Consider the following 17,712-nt stretch of genomic DNA (forward strand, 5'->3'; position numbering starts at 1 on the left):
TATTATTAAGAGTGTGCTGCAAATTTCAGAATAACAGAATTACAGAGTTGGAAGGGACCTTGGAGGCCTTCTAGTCCAGCCCTCTGCTCAAGCTGCAAACCCTATACCATTACAGACAAGTGATTGTCCAATGTCTTTCAGCACTATCAGTCACCTAGGAAATTGATAGACCTATTGGGAATATAGGAGATCCATCTACCCATCTCTGCTAACCTTTCCCTGGGGGGAAAAATGTCTAAATGAGTAGATTTGGAGTACAAAGCAGAGACGTTGACCTAGAGAGCGGTCAGTGCTATTTTGTCTTTGGAGCTCCCAAAGGTGCTTTTTCACGAGACAACTGGACTTTGGTTTTCTTTTCTTTTTTGAAAAATTTTTATTTTATTCAAATACAAATAACACAAATATAACACATATAAATCTAAATAAAAAACTGTGTTAAAAAAAAGTACAAATACTACAGTGCACCCACACCACTGGAGGCCATTTTTATTACCTATATTTCTTATCATATATCAACTAACGATATACCATATATTTAAATTGTGCCCTTATCCCCTCCAAAACAGCATATATTCTTGAGCATATATCAATTAATATCCATTTCACATCATCTTATTTATTAATACAATACAGGTGAAACTCGAAAAATTAGAATATCATGCAAAAGTTCATTTATTTCAGTAATGCAACTTAAACGGGGAAACTAATATATGAGATAAACTCGTTACATGCAAAGCAAGATAGTTCAAGCCATGATTTGTCATAATTGTGATGATTATGGTGTACAGCTCATGAAAACCCCAAATCCACAATCTCAGAAAATTAGAATATTACATGCAATCAATAAAATAAGGAGTGTACATAGAACAATATCAGACCTCTGAAAAATATAAGCATGCATATGTACTCAGTACTTGGTTTGGGCCCCTTTTGCAGCAATTACTGCCTCAATGCGGTGTGGCATGGAAGCTATCAGCCTGTGGCACTACTGAGGTGTTATGGAAGACCAGGATGCTTCAATAGCGGCCTTCAGCTCTTCTGCACTGTTCAGTCTCATGTCTCTCATCTTTCTCTTGGCAATGCCCCATAGATTCTCTATGGGGTTCAGGTCAGGTGAGTTTGCTGGCCAATCAAGCACAGTAATCCCACGGTCATTGAACCAGGTTTTGGTGCTTTTGGCAGTGTGGGCAGGTGCCAAGTCCTGCTGGAAAATGAAGTCAGCATCCCCATAAAGCTCGTCTGCGGAAGGAAGCATGAAGTGCTCCAAAATCTCCTGGTAGACGGCTGCGTTGACCCTGGACTTAATGAAGCACAGTGGACCAACACCAGCAGATGGCATGGCTCCCCAAATCAACACAGACTATGGGAACTTCACACTGGACTTCAAGCATCTTGCAGTGTGTGCCTCTCCATTCTTCCTCCAGACTCTGGGTCCTTGGTTTCCAAATGAGATGCAAAAGTTGCTCTCATCAGCAAAGACGACTTTCGACCACTGAGCAACAGACCAGGTCTGTTTTTCTTTAGCCCAGGTAAGATGCTTCTGACGTTGTTTGTTGTTCAGGAGCGGCTTGACAAGAGGAATACGACATTTGAAGCCCACGTCCAGGATCCGTCTCTGTGTGGTGGCTCTTGATGCACTGACTCCAGCCTCAGTCCACTCCTTGTGAAAGTCCCGAACACTTTTGAATGGCCTTTTCCTGACAATCCTCTCCAGGCTGCGGTCATCCCTGCTGCTTGTGCACCTTTTTCTTCCACACTTTTCCCTTTCACATAACTTTCTATTAATGTGCTTTGATACAGCACTTTGGGAACATCCAACTTCTTTTGCAATTACCTTTTGAGGCTTTCCCTCCTTATGGAGGGTGTCAATGATGGTTTTCTGCACAACTGTCAGGTCAGCAGTCTTCCCCATGATTGTGATTCCTATTTAAAGGCTCAGGAACCCTTTGCAGGTGTTATGGCTTAATTAGCTGATTAGAAGTGGGACACTTTGAGCCTAGAATATTGCACCTTTTCACAATATTCTAATTTTCTGAGATTGTGGATTTGGGGTTTTCATGAGCTGTACACCATAATCATCACAATTATGACAAATCACGCTTTGCATGTAATGAGTCTATCTCATATATTAGTTTTCCCTTTTAAGTTGCATTACTGAAATAAATGAACTTTTGCATGATATTCTAATTTTTCGAGTTTCACCTGTATGTTTCTCAATTAGTTTAAGAGACAGAGCTGTTGGGAAGTGCTACATTGTGTAAGTCTGTTAGAGGTGGCCAGAGAAGTAGCTGATTGGATCTGTTTGGGTCTCCATAACATGCAAGCTGCATTTAAGCTGCCCAGAGCTGTTGGAAGGTGCTACATTCTGTAAGTATGTTGGGGGTGGCCAAAGAAGTAGCTGATTGGATCTGTTTGGATCTCCATAGCATTCAAGCTGCATTTAGGCTGCCCAGAGCTGTTGGGAGGTGCTATTATTATATTATATAACTAATAATAATAAACAGCAGTGGTACATCCTTCTATCTAAGTATGTCAGGCTTAGTTCAGTGCAACACTTGTTTTGCAGCTGTCTTTCGCAGTACACTTTTCAAACTTGGAAACTTTCCTATCTGTAAACAAATCACTAGTCTACAAGGACAGATTATTACAGCACGGATCTGCAATCCATGCTCTTCAGGCAAAATTTAGGTGTCCAGTTCAGCCCTTCTACTCTATTGAGCCTCCACACTATCTGCCCCTCTACCACAAAGATCCTGCAGGAGAAGAGCAGTGTGGACAACCGTGGGATCTGGCAGGGTGAGAGCTGTGAACCACAAACACAAAGCTTTTGCTGTGTCCCTGCACAACAGATACAGTGCCCTTGCTGACCTTAATAGGGACATTAAGGAGACTGGTAAAGGTATCTGTGATGATAACTCAAATAAGCAGGGGATCGTGGTCCAAGATGAAGAATTTGTTTTTGACAGGGAGAAGTGCGAATCAGGTATTACACATCAGTCACGCAAGAACAGAAAGGCATCCAAAAAGAGAAGCCACCTTCCGGTTGGTTATTCAATTATAAGGGATGTAAATTTAGGAAAGGACAGAGGTTTTGAAAGAGGTCAGGTGTATTCCAGGTGCTACTGCCAGCAGGGACAAGAAGCAGATTTTTAAAATAGTCAAGAATGCCAGCAAGAACTGTGATGTGGAGGCTATTGTATTATTATTATTATTATTATTATTATTATTATTATTATTATTATTATTATTATTATTATTATTATTATTATTATTATTATCCTCCCTTTCCAAAGATTAATTGAAAATTTCTGTTAAAAGGAAAAAATGAGAAAATGTCCACCTTGAAATAATACACAAATCTTTAACATCAAACTTTTGGGGGGAATCAACAAACAGAGCCTTGCTGGAAATAGTTGGAAGACCTGGAAAATAAAAGCTTAGGTGATTGTTGCAGACAACAAATACATTGGGACCAGTCACACTTAATAAGATGTTATTTAATGTTTTAAATTCCTCCACCATATTATCTTTTTTAGAAATTTTACCCCTTTCTAATGTCCCAAAGATAAAGATAAATATGGCCTATCCCTGCATCAGTTAGACATTCTTATTTCTTATAATGTTTTCCCTACAGTTCAGGTGGGGCCTCAGTAGTATAATGTAGCATTTGGGGAAAAAGATGCAAGCCAAGAGACCAGCCCCAGAGGCCAAAATGGAGAAGATCTCCACAGCGACCATTGACTTCCCTTTGGTGCTCAGATAGGTTGGGAGGAAGCTGATCCAAACACTGCAAAAGACCAGCATGCTAAAAGTAATGAATTTGGCTTCATTAAAGCTGTCAGGCAACTTCCTAGCCAGAAAGGCCACCGTGAAACTGATGAGAGCCAGGAAACCCAGGTAGGCAAGGACAGTGTAAAACATTGAAGTTGAGCCTTCATTACATTCCAAGATGGCCTCTCCTACCATGGAGTGAAAATCCAAGTTGGGAAATGGGGGAGAGGTTACCAGCCAGGTCACACAAAGAACTGCTTGTACCAGGGGACATACTAAGACAATAAAGTTGGTCAGTGGTTTTCCTAAGAGTTTCCTTGTCTTGTTGCCTGGCTTGGTAGCCATGAAAGCCAAAACCACCACGACAGTTTTTGCCAATACAGAGGAAACTGCAAGGGAAAAGACAATGGCAAAGGTAGTTTGTCGAAAGAGACAAGAGAGCTTCCTGGCTCGCCCAATGAAGAGGAAGGAGCAGAGGAAGCAGAGCAGGAGAGAAACCAGGAGGATGTAGGTGAGATCTCGGTTGTTGGCCTTGACAATCGGAGTGTCACAATGTTTATGGAATATCATCAGGACTGCAGATGTGGTTATAGAGAGAGAAAGTGCTACAGAAGCCAAAGTGTATCCCAGGGTTTCTTGATAGGACAGGAAATGGATCTTCTTGGCAATGCAGTGATCCTTCTCCTTGTTGGGGTATTGATCTTCTGGGCAAGGGTCACAGTGAGCTGCATCTAAAATCAAGAAATCAATTGATAAGATGAAAGATGAAATCTTAAGATTTCAGGGGCATTCGTCATGAAAATTACCCTTCCCTCAGGGGTTACATGACTGTCTCCTTTCTCTGGTGGCCAATCCATAAATGTGTTGATGGAATGACCCACTCAGTACTTTAGGGTGGATCAAAAAGGGCAAATCAACTTTCATTCAGGATGACCCTAGACATAAGTCAGTTGGTAACAATTTGCTGTGAGAAAAAAGGTCCTCTACAATCACCGGGCACTTCCATGGCTACTATGGCTTTTGTTGTCAGAGAGGTTGCCAACTTTTTTCCTAGTTTACACTGGTATCCCCAGAAGACAGTTTCTACCCCCATTTTGAAGCACAGAACAACATGACAGCAAGGAAGACCACACCTCCTTCCAATGACCAGATACTTTGTCTCTCCACTGCTGATGTGAGGAAAGCCCTAAGTAGAGTTGACCCACGGAAAGCTGTGGGACCAGACAATATTTCTGGCAGAGTGCTCAGAGGATGTGCAGACCAACTAGCAGATGTTTTCATTGACATCTTTAACATTTCTCTGAGCACCACTCTTGTCCCAAAGTGCTTCAACACAACGATCATCATTCCCGTGCCGAAGAAACCATCTGTGTCTTGCCTCACTGACTACCATCCCGTTGCACTTACTCCCATCATCATGAAGTGCTTCGAGAGGCTCATCATGAGGCACATAGACCCTGCTGCCCATAACATTGGATCCACTGCAGTTTGCATACCGTTCAAATCGTTCCACCAATGACGCCATCTCTACTACACTCCATCTAGCTCTCACTCATCTAGAAAATAAGAACTCATACGTACATATGCTGTTCACAGATTTTAGTTCAGCATTCAACACTATTATTCCCAAACACCTGATGGGGAAGCTGGCCCTGTTGGGTCTGAACACTTCCCTCTGTAACTGGATCCTGGACTTTTTGACTGGAAGACCTCAGTCAGTCCAGATCGCAAATAACATTTCTAACATCATCATACTGAACATGGGAGCCCCTCAGGGCTGTGTGTTCAGTCCCCTGTTGTTCACCCTGCTGACACACGACTGTGTAGCAATGCACAGTTCGAACCACATCATTAAGTTCGCTGATGACATGACCGTGGTGGGTCTCATCAGCAAGAACGATGAGTCAGCATATAGAGAGGAGGTGGAGAAGCTAATAGACTGGTGCAAAGCCAACAACCAGTCTCTGAATGTAGACAAAACAAAAGATTTGGCTGTTGACTTCAGGAGGACAAAATATGACCACTCTCTGCTGAACATTGATGGCTCCTTCGTGGAGATCGTAAGGAACACCAAATTTCTTGGTGTTCACTTGGCGGAGAATCTCACTTGGTCCCTCAACACCTGTTCCATAACAAGGAAGGCCCACCAGCATCTTCACTTTCTGAGGAAACCGAGGAAGGCACAGCTTCCACCACACATCCTCACAATCTTCTACAGAGGGACTATGGAGAGCACCCTGAGCAGTTGCATTACTGCCTGCTTTGGAAACTGCACCGTTTCGGATCGCAAAACCCTACAGCGAATAGTGAGGATGGCAGAGAAGATCATTGGGGTTGCTCTTCCCTCTGTCATGGTTATTTACATCACACGTTGCATCCGTAAAGCCAGAAATATTGTGGCTGATTACACACACCCCTCATACACACTCTTCACTCTTTTGCCATCTGGAAAGAGGTACAGGAGCATTTGGGCTCGGACATCCAGATGGTGTAACAGTTTCTTCCTACAAGCCATTAGAATTCTCAACATGAAGAAACTGGAATTATAAATACTTGTATTGCAGTTTTTTAAGTTTTTAGTTAGAGTTATGTGTAGTTTGTTGTTCTGTTCTTCTTTTGATTCGTGTCATCTGATGTAGCACCTTGGTCCTTGAGAAATGTTGTTTCATTTGACTGTGTACTGTATTGTATATTGTTGAAATGACAATAAAGTCTACTACTACTACTATTAAAGACTAATAGACCTTCAGAGAGAAATCCTGCTCTTTTGTGGTGTGTGTACATTATCAGTTTGAGTGTGTGCTGAGAAGATCATAAAATGAGACAGAGAGGGAGGGAGGGAGGGAGGGAGGGAGGGAAGGAGGGAGCATAGAATTGTGCACTCATGATATTCATGAGAGGAAAAGGTCCAAAATAGGACACAGAGCTTTTTGGCTCAGCTTCTCTGCTTTGTAGAGGAAAACAAAGTTTTACACCTAAGCAGGAAAAACCAAAGGTACAAGGGACCTTGGAGTCCTACTGGGTGATCCCTTAAACAAGAGCCAGCAGTGTGTGGCCACAGTCAAAAAAAAGCTTACAATCCTTTGTTGTATAAACAGAGGCGCAGAATCAAGATCACGCAAAGTATTAGTACTGCTTTATAAAGCCTTAGCAAGGCCACACCTGGAACACCTGCATCCAGTTTTGGTCACCATATTACAAAAAAAGATGTTGAGGCTTTGGAAAAAGTGCAGAGAAGAGCAGCTAAGATAATTGAGGGCTTGGAGACAAAAACACATGAAAAATGGTTGCAGGATTTGGGTTTGGCTAGTCTAGAGAAAAGAGGAAATAGAGGGGACATTGCAGCAGTATTGCAGTGTTTGAGGGGCTGCCACAAAGAGGGCAATTTATTTTCCAAAATTAGTTATCTTTGTGTACTTAAGCATTTCATTTATTTACGGCAGCGAGACTTTTAGTAGCGCAATATTGGAAGAAGGAGGAACTGCCTACTATAGAAGAGTGGACTTTGAAAGTTTCAAACCTGGCGGAAATGGCAAAGATTTCAGCATATCTGAAAGAACATTCGCAACAGAGATACATTGTGGAATGGAGAAGATGGATTGAATATATTTATTTATTTATTTATTTATTTATTTATTTATTTATTTATTTATTTATTTATTTATTTATTCAGAATAAATATGGGACTAAAAAGTTTCATTTAGCATTTGAATAAGTAGTGCTTTTATATGATGTATTATTAGTTATTTGTTATTTGTTAGTAATATAGTTATGTTTACGGAGAGTTAAAGTGCGATAGAATTTAATGTTTTATTTTTGTATGTTAGCATATTTTAGTTTAAGTTTGTAAAGTTTATACCCTGTATTCAGCTCTGGGAAGTTGGGGGGGAGGGGAGGGTTGGGGGGAGGGAGGGAGTTTTTCTTTTAAAAAAAATGTACTGTAAAACTTTTCAATAAAAAAAAGAATTTCATTTATATAAGCCATCCTAATATTTTCATATTTCCCATATAAAAAAAGTGCTATTCTCATTGTAAATCATATATTTCTTATTGTTAAAATCTATTTATATATGAGGGTTGTCTATTCTTTTAAGCCTATTCAAACAAATATTTAATCATATAGTGCCCCATCTGATAACTCAGATGTTCAGTTTTTTAAGCCTAACTGTAGCTTTTTTCCTTTGCCAAATAGCTTTCCAGGCCAAGGAAATTAAATCGCCAAAGAATTTTTAAGAATTTAAGTAGGGTATTTTTGAGGGGGAATTCTGCCCATTTAAACACATTCCCCTGTTTGAGCAGGGGGCTGAACTAGAAGACCTCCAAGGTCCCTTCCAGCTGTATTCTGATGGATACTTCAAATCTGCTCAGTCAGACTTTTTTTTTTGCAGGAAAGAATTAGCAGATATATATAGATGTATCTGTCTCAATAATTTTCAGGGAGAATAATAGTACTGAAAGAAGCAGCACACATGGTAAATAACAACAATTAAAGCTTGAACCACACAACCCACAACTACAGGAAAACATTACTGGTTGGTTTTCCCAAAGGAATATGAGAATGGAAGGACAGTAGGGTACCTGTAGGTTGTGCCCTAAATTCAGGAGTGGAAACACTGGCCTGTGGGAACAGGACCTCTTAGATACATAAACTGTTCTGTTTTTTGCTGAAAAACTATGAATACTTTGAGACACGTCAATCATACCAGAATTGATTTAAATATCAATATTTCGATCTACTGAATGGCTTACGTGATCCTCAAAGATTTACATTTGAAGAGTGATCTACCTGTCTGATTAGAAACGGTCCCTTCTGGACAAGCGTCACATCGGTAGCAACAAACTTGCTCGCCTTCTGGAAGGCTTCTCCTCTCTCCCGCATGGCACCTCTTCCTGCCACACCTGGCAAAGGGCACCTTCTAAGAGAGGAAAGGGAAATGCTTGAGATGGCACAAGCAATCCATAGGCTTCATTTATCCATTTCCCTAGTCCTGTTTCCCTCTCCAGAATGACTTCCAAAGAAATGGCTCACCATGGCCTTTCAATAATCATGAAAAGCTCATGAAGGATTTAGGCCAGGCCACCCCCAACCCACTCACTGATGACTCACACCTGACCCATCACAAGACCCTCACTTGACACACCCATACCTGCAGCCCTGACGCTGACACTGACCTCCCCTAAACTCCACTGAAGATGTTACCTAGTCTGGTAAAGAAATGTTCAGAAACCAACCCACAAGCTCGGAGAACAACCCTTCACCCTCACCACTAATGAATTCTGGAAACTGAAAGTGGGACTTTGGCATGCTAAGGAAGGAGGAAGAATAGAGTAGAATCTGGAAGGGACCTTGGAGGTCTTCTAGTCCAGTCCCCTGCTCAAGCAGGAGAACCTATACAGTCTCAGACAGGTGATTGTCTAGTCTCTTCTTAAAATTTTCCAGTGATGGAGTGCCCATGATTTCTGAAGGAAACTTCTGTTCCACTGGTTGATTATCCTCACTGTCAGGAAATTTCTCCTTAATTCCAGGTTGCTTCTTTTCTTGATCAGTTTCCAATCCTTGTTTCTTGTCCTGCCCTCTGGTGGCTCTGGAGAATAAGTTGACCCCCCTCTTCTTTGTGGCAGCCCCTCGGATACTAGAATACTGCTATCAATGCTAACCCAAGTCCCGCAGCCATTCTTCATATGTTTTAGTCTCCAGGCCTTTGATCATCTTAGTTGCTCTTCTCTGATTTTTTTCCAAACTCTCAACATCTTTTTTGTGATAAGGTGACCAAAATTGGCTGCAGTATACCAGGTGTGGTCTTACTAGGGCTTTATAAAGTGGTAACATTACTTCAGGGATGCGGTGGCTCAGTGTGTTAGGACGCTGAGCTTGTCGATCAGAAGGTCAGCAGTTTGGCGGGTCGAATCCCGAGTGTCACGTAACAGAGTGAGCGCCTGTTACTCGTCCCAGCTTCTGCCAACCTAGCAGTTCGAAAGCAAGTAAAAATGCAACTAGAAAAATAGGGACCACTACGGTGGGAAGGTAACAGTGTTCCTTGTGCCTTTGGCATCTAGTCATGCCGGCCACATGACCATGGAGACATCCTCGGACAAGCGCTGGCTCTTCAGCTTTGAAACAGAGATGAGCACCGGCCCCTAGAGTTGGAAACGACTAGCACGCATGTGCGGGGGAACCTTTACCTTTAACATTACTTCGTGTGATCTTGATTCTATGCCTCTGTTTATGCAACCCAGGATTGTATTACCTTTTTTGGAGTCATCTGCATGGAAATGGTCCTTAATGATCACTGTCAACTGTACCAATTGCATCTCAGTTTCAATCCAATGGTTTTCCCAATCCCATGCCTTCTTGGACCTATCAGTCATCAAACATGTTACATGCAAGGCAGTTTTTTCTATTTCTATTTCCTGGTTCAATAGGTCTATTTTCCAGGATGTTCTGCATCCCCAGGACAGAATGAATCGTTCCCTAAAATTACAATGTTTCCTTTCAGCTCACCTTTGTGGCCCAGGTGATTGCATTGGAGGTAATGGTGAGCTCCTTTCTTGAGGGAGACCTGGGATTTATTTGCCCAACTTTCACAGGCACGAAAGATCGATTAGGACAGAGAATCCAGTTGATAAGATCATATTGAGCTGATCCCAGTCCATTTTCTGAAGAGGAGACTTCCTCTCCGGCACTGTTGTTGAACTGGACCTTCCTCAAATAGGGAAGAATCTGGAAAAAAGAGTCATTCAGAGATTGGGCTAGTCAGCTCAAAGCCAGAAATGAGACATTATGAATTCTATTCTTCTCTGATAGTCATCATCTTAGGAGATGGGTCTATGTCTCAGAGCCATGAATCAGAATCAGAATAGAGCTGGAAGGGACCTGGGAGGTCTCCTAGTCCCGCCCCCTGCTCAAACAGGAGATCCTATACCACTTTAGACAGGTGTCCGTCCAGTCTCTTCTTAAAGACCTCCAATGATGGAGCACCCACAACATCTGAAGGCAACTTCTGTTCCACTGGTTAATTGTCCTCACTGTTAGGAAGTTTCCCCTTAATTCCAGGTTGCTTCTCTCCTTGATTATAATGAGAAGAGTTCCCTTGATGGAGATGTGAACAATCAGGAGTAACGCCAAGTATCTGAAAGCTTTCCTAACACTACAAAGGGGTCTCTTTGTCATTGGGCATTTGTGTCCTGGGTTCTTCAACTCTGCATTTACCAGAATGATACCTACAGTACATACCAACATTTTAATGAACACTCCAGAATTTATTGTATGGTTTTGCTCCTCTGATATTTGGCCAGATGTTGTTTATACAAACATCCCTGGTGCATTTCGGGCAAAGCCCCGCCCCCACCTCGGTTATTCAGACCACAACTCTGTTATGCTAATTCCAGCACATGGACCACTCATCAGGCATTCAAGGCTAGTACAGAAGCAGGTGAGGACCTGGCCAGCAGGAGCCATCTCTGCTCTTCAGGACTGCTTTGAATGCACTGAGTGGGACACGTTTAGGGAGGCTGCAACCAACAGCAACTCCATTGACTTGGAGGAGTATACATTGTCAGTGACCAGCTATATCAGCAAGTGCATTGATGATGTTACAGTCTCCAGGAAAATTATCTTACACCCCAATCAGAAGCCGTGGATAACTGGAGAGGTGCATGCTCTACTGAAAACTCAAGACTCTGCATTCAGGGCAGGCAATAAAGCAGCCCTAAGAATAGCGAGAGCCATATTGTCCCGGGCCATCAGAGGAGCAAAGCGTGCACATGCCCAGAGCATCCACCAATACTTCACGGATAGCAGTGTATGTGGCAGGGCATCCAAGCCATCACTAATTACAGAATATTACCATCTGCCTATGAGAGCGATGGCTCACTTCCAGATGCGTTGAACAGTTTCTACGCCTGTTTTGAAGCACAGAACAACATGACAGCAAGGAAGACTACCCCTCCTTCCAACGACCAGATACTTGTCTCTCCACTGCTGACGTGAAGAAAGCCCTAAGTAAAGTCGACCCACGGAAAGCTGCGGGACCAGACAATATTTCTGGCAGAGTGCTCAGAAGATGTGCAGACCATCTTTAACATTTCTCTGAGCACCACTGTTGTCCCAAAGTGCTTCAAGACAATGATCATCATTCCCGTGCCGAAGAAACCATCTGTGTCTTGCCTCACTGACTACCGTCCCATTGCACTTACTCCCATCAACATGAAGTGCTTCGAGAGGTTCGTCATGAGGCACATAAAAACCCTGCTGCCTGTAACATTGGATCCACTGCAGTTTGCATACCGTTCAAATCGTTCCACAGATGACGCCATCTCTACTACACTCCATCTAGCTCTCACTCATCTGGAAAACAAGGACTCATACGTACGTATGCTGTTCATAGACTTTAGTTCAGCATTCAACACTATTATTCCCCAACACCTGATGGGGAAGCTGGCCCTGTTGGGCCTGAACACCTCCCTCTGTAACTGGATCCTGGACTTTTTGATTGGAAAATCTCAGTCAATCCGGATCACGAATAACATTTCTAACATCCTCATACTGAACACTGGGGCCCCTCGGGGCTGTGTGCTCAGTCCCCTGTTGTTCACCTTGCTGACACACGACTGTGTAGCAACGCACAGTTCGAACCACATCATTAAGTTCGCTGATGACACGACCGTGGTGGGTCTCATCAGCAAGAACGATGAGTCAGCATATAGAGAGGAGGTGGAGAAGCTAATAGACTGGTGCAAAGCCAACAATCTCTCTCTGAATATAGACAAAACAAAAGAGATGGTTGTTGACTTCAGAAGGACAAAATACGACCACTCTCCGCTGAACATTGATGGCTCCTTCGTGGAGATCGTAAGGAGCACCAAATTTCTTGGTGTTCACTTGGCGGAGAATCTCACTTGGTCCCTCAACACCTGTTCCATAACAAGGAAGGCCCACCAGCATCTTCACTTTCTGAGGAAACCGAGGAAGGCACAGCTTCCACCACACATCCTCACAATCTTCTACAGAGGGACTATGGAGAGCACCCTGAGCAGTTGCATTACTGCCTGCTTTGGAAACTGCACCGTTTCGGATCGCAAAACCCTACAGCGAATAGTGAGGATGGCAGAGAAGATCATTGGGGTTGCTCTTCCCTCCGTCATGGACATCACACGTTGCATCCGTAAAGCCAGAAACATTGTGGCTGATTACACACACCCCTCATGCACACTCTTCACTCTTCACTCACCTAGGTCCTGGGGAAACGTTGTTTCGTTTCGCTCTGTACTGTACTGTATATTGTTGAAATGACAATAAAGTCTACTACTACTACTACTACTACTACTACTACTACTACTACTACTATATACATTTTGGAACAAGGTTTTGTAAATGACAAAAGGGTTTTATTTAAATTTATTTTATTAGTAAGTTTATATGCCACCCATCTTCCTCCTAAAGAATGAAATAGTTTGGGGATTATTAAAAAAGGCAGGATAGAATATTTCCCCTAAAGGAGAAATAGAGAAAAAAATCTTAACAAAGGCAGAAATAGCCCCAGTTTCCCTGCCTCAAGCAAAAACCTGAAGAGGCTAATCTTTAGAAATTGAGATTTTGTAATGCATTCAGAAAGACACCTTCAGCCACAGCTCCTACCAAAGGCTGGAGTTGATGAGATTAGAAAAACCTGCTCCAAGGATAGAGCGTGACACACATGAGAGAGAGAGAGAGAGAGAGAGAGAGAGAGAGAGAGAGAGAGAGAGAGAGAGAGAGAGAGAGAGAGAGAGAGAGAGAGAGAGAGAGAGAGAGAGCTAGGAGCCAGGCAATAATAATTAGAATATTAAAAGGGCACAGGTCAAAGTACATTTCACAAAGAATAGGCATCTCAAACACAGAGCCCTAAAGAATGTATAAAAACCCACATGCTCTCAACCCCATTTTGTTAGCTGTCCCAGAACTGCATACTGTTGCTGGTTCTGCTCATCAATAAACCTTCTTTCTTAAGCAGCCTCCATTTTATTCCTGGGTTGGAACTGGACCTGATTTTTCTTCCAAGAAGGGCTGGGGGCAGAGAGGGGGCAGGCAGGATGCAATGAGTAGCAGTGGAAGCAGAAGCCATGGGAGGGAGCCTGGCATCCTCCCTTTTGGGGGTGGCAGGGCACTATGCTACCCCCAGGAAGGCATGCCTGGCATAGAGGCGGGGTCCAGTTGCCCTGCTTGCTATTTGTCCCCTGCAGCCAAATTGGCTGTGGACAACTGTCCCTCTGCAAAGTGCCCAGGATGAGGAGATAGGAACCAGCAGTGGAGGGGAAATGCTGGCAGAAGGGCAGCTGAGGATAAATACCCACAATGGGTTGGCTACAGCAGGAGATACATGGTGGAGGGGGGGTCCAGACAATTGTCCCATTCCAGTCACAGGGTTATTGTTCTTGTGGGGAAAGTAGGAAGAGGAAGGTGTGTTGAATATGTTCGCCATCTTAGGTGATTTGTAGAAATAATAAAGGAAAGAAAGAAAGAAAGAAAAGAAAGAAAGAAAGAAAGGAAGGAAGGAAGGAAGGAAGGAAGGAAGGAAGAAAGAAAGAAAGAAAGAAAGAAAGAAAGAAAGAAAGAAAGAAAGAAAGAAAGAAAGAAAGAAAGAAAGAAAGAAAGAAAGAAAGAAAATAGAGACCACTCTGAATCCAGCCAAACAGGGCACTTTGAGAAATAGTCAACATTCCATTCCTAGATCCTGGATGCCCAAAAGTCCTTGAAGTGGCCGGATGAAACAGGTTCACACCTCTGCTTCCTGTCTCCACCTGTTCCCCATTTTACAACAGGCTGTCTTCCCCACCCCTTCCCCGGTTATGGCAGGCTGCAGTGCAAGTGATGGGGAGGGCAGCCTGGCACATCCTTAGGAAAACAGCTAATGCTTACGGGAAGTTCCCTTTCTGTGGACTGGATGAAAAGTCCCAAAAATTACCTGCCATGACTGGACATCTGAGATCCTCATTCCAACCCTCATCATGGCTGCTTGCCTTCCTGATCCAGGCATTGCACTTAAGGCGTGTGCCACAGCATAAATGGCGTTGTAGATGTTGTAACTTTCACCTGTCATGCTTGTTTCAAACACATAAGAGGGCAGATTCTGTAAATTCTCCTTGCCTGTGCATTGTGAATGGAAACTATCTGGTTCATGGAGCCTGCAGTTAAAGACCCTTTCCCACCAAAGTGGGAGAAAGACGTCCCCTTGTGGGTTCAAAGGGTCTAAAGACAGGAGGAGGGGGCTGAATTCTGAGACATCACCAGTGTGGTCCCTAAAATGCAGAGACCCGTGCAAAGGCATTAAAGGTCTCAAATCATATGGATATCCTATCGCACCAAATGTCCAATGGGAAGTTATTACCCAAACTTTCCAAAACAATGACTTTCTGGATAGTAAATCATCATACAACTGGAGAAGGAAATTCGAAACATTTCTGAAGTCTCCAAAGAGAATAACCACTTCAGCTTTAAATAAAGTTTTCAGAAGGGATTTAAAATCCAACTTAGCAATATAATCAGAAATGAATATGTTGCTGAAGGCCAGGCAGACCTCCTTCTCCTTCAGCATTGGCAGCAGAGTTGAGACAAAATGTTCTCCGTCGTCATTTTCGGGGGCCACCAGCCCGACCCAGTTCCACTGGAAGTGCAGGAGCAGCCGGACTAGACCCACATATTGAGTGGATTCCTCGGGGTTAATCCGGAAGAAGGAAGGATAAACTCTCCTGTCTCCATGAGTGGACTCAAAGCCAACCCCGAGCTGGAGAAAGAGAGATTCTTCTTTCAAAGAAAGAATTTCTGGTGACCATTGTTTGCTTTCTTGGCTTCTTGTCCCACCAATCAACCTAACTCACTTTGAGTGGCAAGCTCTTTTTGGGAAGAGCCACCATTTTTTGCCTGATTGTCTATGGAGATTTCCAGTCATCCAGGTCATGGTTGTTCCAAAGGTGCTTTTTCAACAGGCAACTGAACTTCCTTGTTTTTCTTTGAAGACATTTCCCTTCTCCTCCAAGAAGCTTTTTCAGCTCTGACTGGATGGCGAGGAAGGGAAGGATTTATGCTCCTTGCAGACAGCCGGTCATTTGCAATCTTTTAAAACAGGGGTGTCAAAATGCCAGCCCTCAGGCCGGATGTGTCATGAAGAAACCACACCCTCCCCATTGCCGGCAATGGCAAAAAAGCTCCAATACGGCGCGTGACATCACGTGACGTCGCAAGTTTGACATGTCTGTTTTAGAGAGTCCTTGAGGCCACTTGGAGGTTTGTCTGTGTCACCTGAGCAGTGCAGATGGGTGTGGAGCCTTCTTGGAACTGCTGAAAGGACTGTATTGTAGACAGGAAATAGGTAATGGTGTGTTCTCTCCCTCTTTTGAGAGTGTTAGATGTTTTGTGCCAGCCATTGGCAGTTCCCCAAAAAGGTCATCAGATGGGAGCAAAGAGGCTTCTTTGCTTCCACTGGTGGGTCAGGGGTCCCCCGGCCCCTGCAGCCTCATTGGCGAGAGTATTTTATGGTTAGGGAGGGGCTGAGACCCCCCATAAATACCTCTGCTCAGGGGCTGCTCTTTGTTCTTGTTCTTTCTTTCTCTCTTGCATGCATTCTCTCTCTATCATACAAGCATGGATGCCTCCATGCCATATAGCTCTTTCTATATAATCTATCGATGAATAAAGCTTCATAATGATTGCATCTCTGCATCCTGCCTCTTTTACTTGGAAGCACCTTAACGGTCCATCGATCTCTCGTGAGTTCATCTCACAGAGAGAGAGCTGTTCAATTTTAAAGTGGATGGCCTCTTTGACCCCTCTTTCAATCTAGCGGTCCAATCTACTGGACTTTGGTGCCTTCAAAAGAGTGACCTTTGTCTTTCAAATGCAGATGGGCTGCTGAATCTTATCCTGATAGGAAGCTCTGAGGACTTCCTTGATTCCTAAAGCATATCAAACATGCTCTCAGAACCTGTGGCTTATTAGATGAGAAGTGAAACATTTTCAAGGAAAAAATCAAATAACTCCAGTTATCTTTTGAAAAGCACCTTTGGGACAACCACAGCCTGGATTGAGAATATCCATATGTGCTTCTCTGGTTTGTCTACTCCATACTGCCTCCAATGGAGCCCCCTTACCTGTGGGACCTTGAAGAGGCTGAAGATGGAGGCCATCAGCCTTGAGGATCTGGAGTTGAGACCTCCAACGACAGAGAGCAAAGGGTCCTGCCGGTCACATTTGTAACCTGGAACCATTTGTCCTCGTGTGGAGAGCAGGAAGAGGCTGTATAAGGAAATCCTCCTCTCCAACTTGTGATTGTCATAGATGTGGAAGCCAAGGGTGATGTTGGGCAGGAGAACTGGATCCTTGTTGACCTCGTTGATTGCAAACCTGAAGGCCAGGAACTGCTGGTAGTTCTTGGCTATGACACTATAGTGAGAAAAACTGGTCTTTAGAATAGAATGGAATAAAATGGAGTGGAGAGTGGAGAGTGGAGAGTGGAGAGTGGAGAGTGGAGAGTGGAGAGTGGAGAGTGGAGAGTGGAGAGTGGAGAGTGGAGAGTGGAGAATGGAGTGGAGTGGAGTGGAATAGAATAGAATAGAATAGAATAGAATAGAATAGAATAGAATAGAATAGAATAGAATAGAATAGAATAGAATAGAATAGAATAGAATAGAATAGAATAGAATAGAATAGAATAGAATAGAATAGAATAGAATAGAATAGAATAGAATAGAATAGAATAGAAAATATGGAATGGAATGGAATGGAATAGAATAGAATAGAATAGAATAGAATAGAATAGATAAACATTGGGGGAAATTACAGAACAGATTCTGTATGTTGATGGAGTTTGTCTTGCTTTTTTTCAGTGTTCTATGGAACAGGAATACCAAGGTTTCATAAAGGTTGTTCGTTAAGGATCTTCCTTGATTAAAATTTCATAGTTGTATCAG

The 17,712-nt window shown here is 43.2% G+C and overlaps 1 protein-coding gene across 1 annotated transcript; it reads right to left on the reverse strand.

Annotated features, from left to right (window-relative positions):
* Positions 1–3,597: 3,597 nt before the first annotated feature.
* LOC310632386 (vomeronasal type-2 receptor 26-like) lies at positions 3,598–12,003 on the reverse strand (the record flags this gene model as incomplete). The annotated part of the gene is made up of 4 exons (XM_083349587.1): positions 3,598–4,502; positions 8,558–8,687; positions 10,274–10,492; positions 11,968–12,003. The coding sequence occupies 4 exons, from the start codon at positions 12,001–12,003 to the stop codon at positions 3,598–3,600; spliced, it is 1,290 nt and encodes a 429-aa protein (XP_083205713.1).
* Between the last annotated feature and the right edge of the window lie 5,709 nt (positions 12,004–17,712).

Source organism: Vipera ursinii (assembly GCF_947247035.1).
Source record: "Vipera ursinii genome assembly, chromosome: 1".
Lineage (NCBI taxonomy): Eukaryota > Metazoa > Chordata > Lepidosauria > Squamata > Viperidae > Vipera > Vipera ursinii.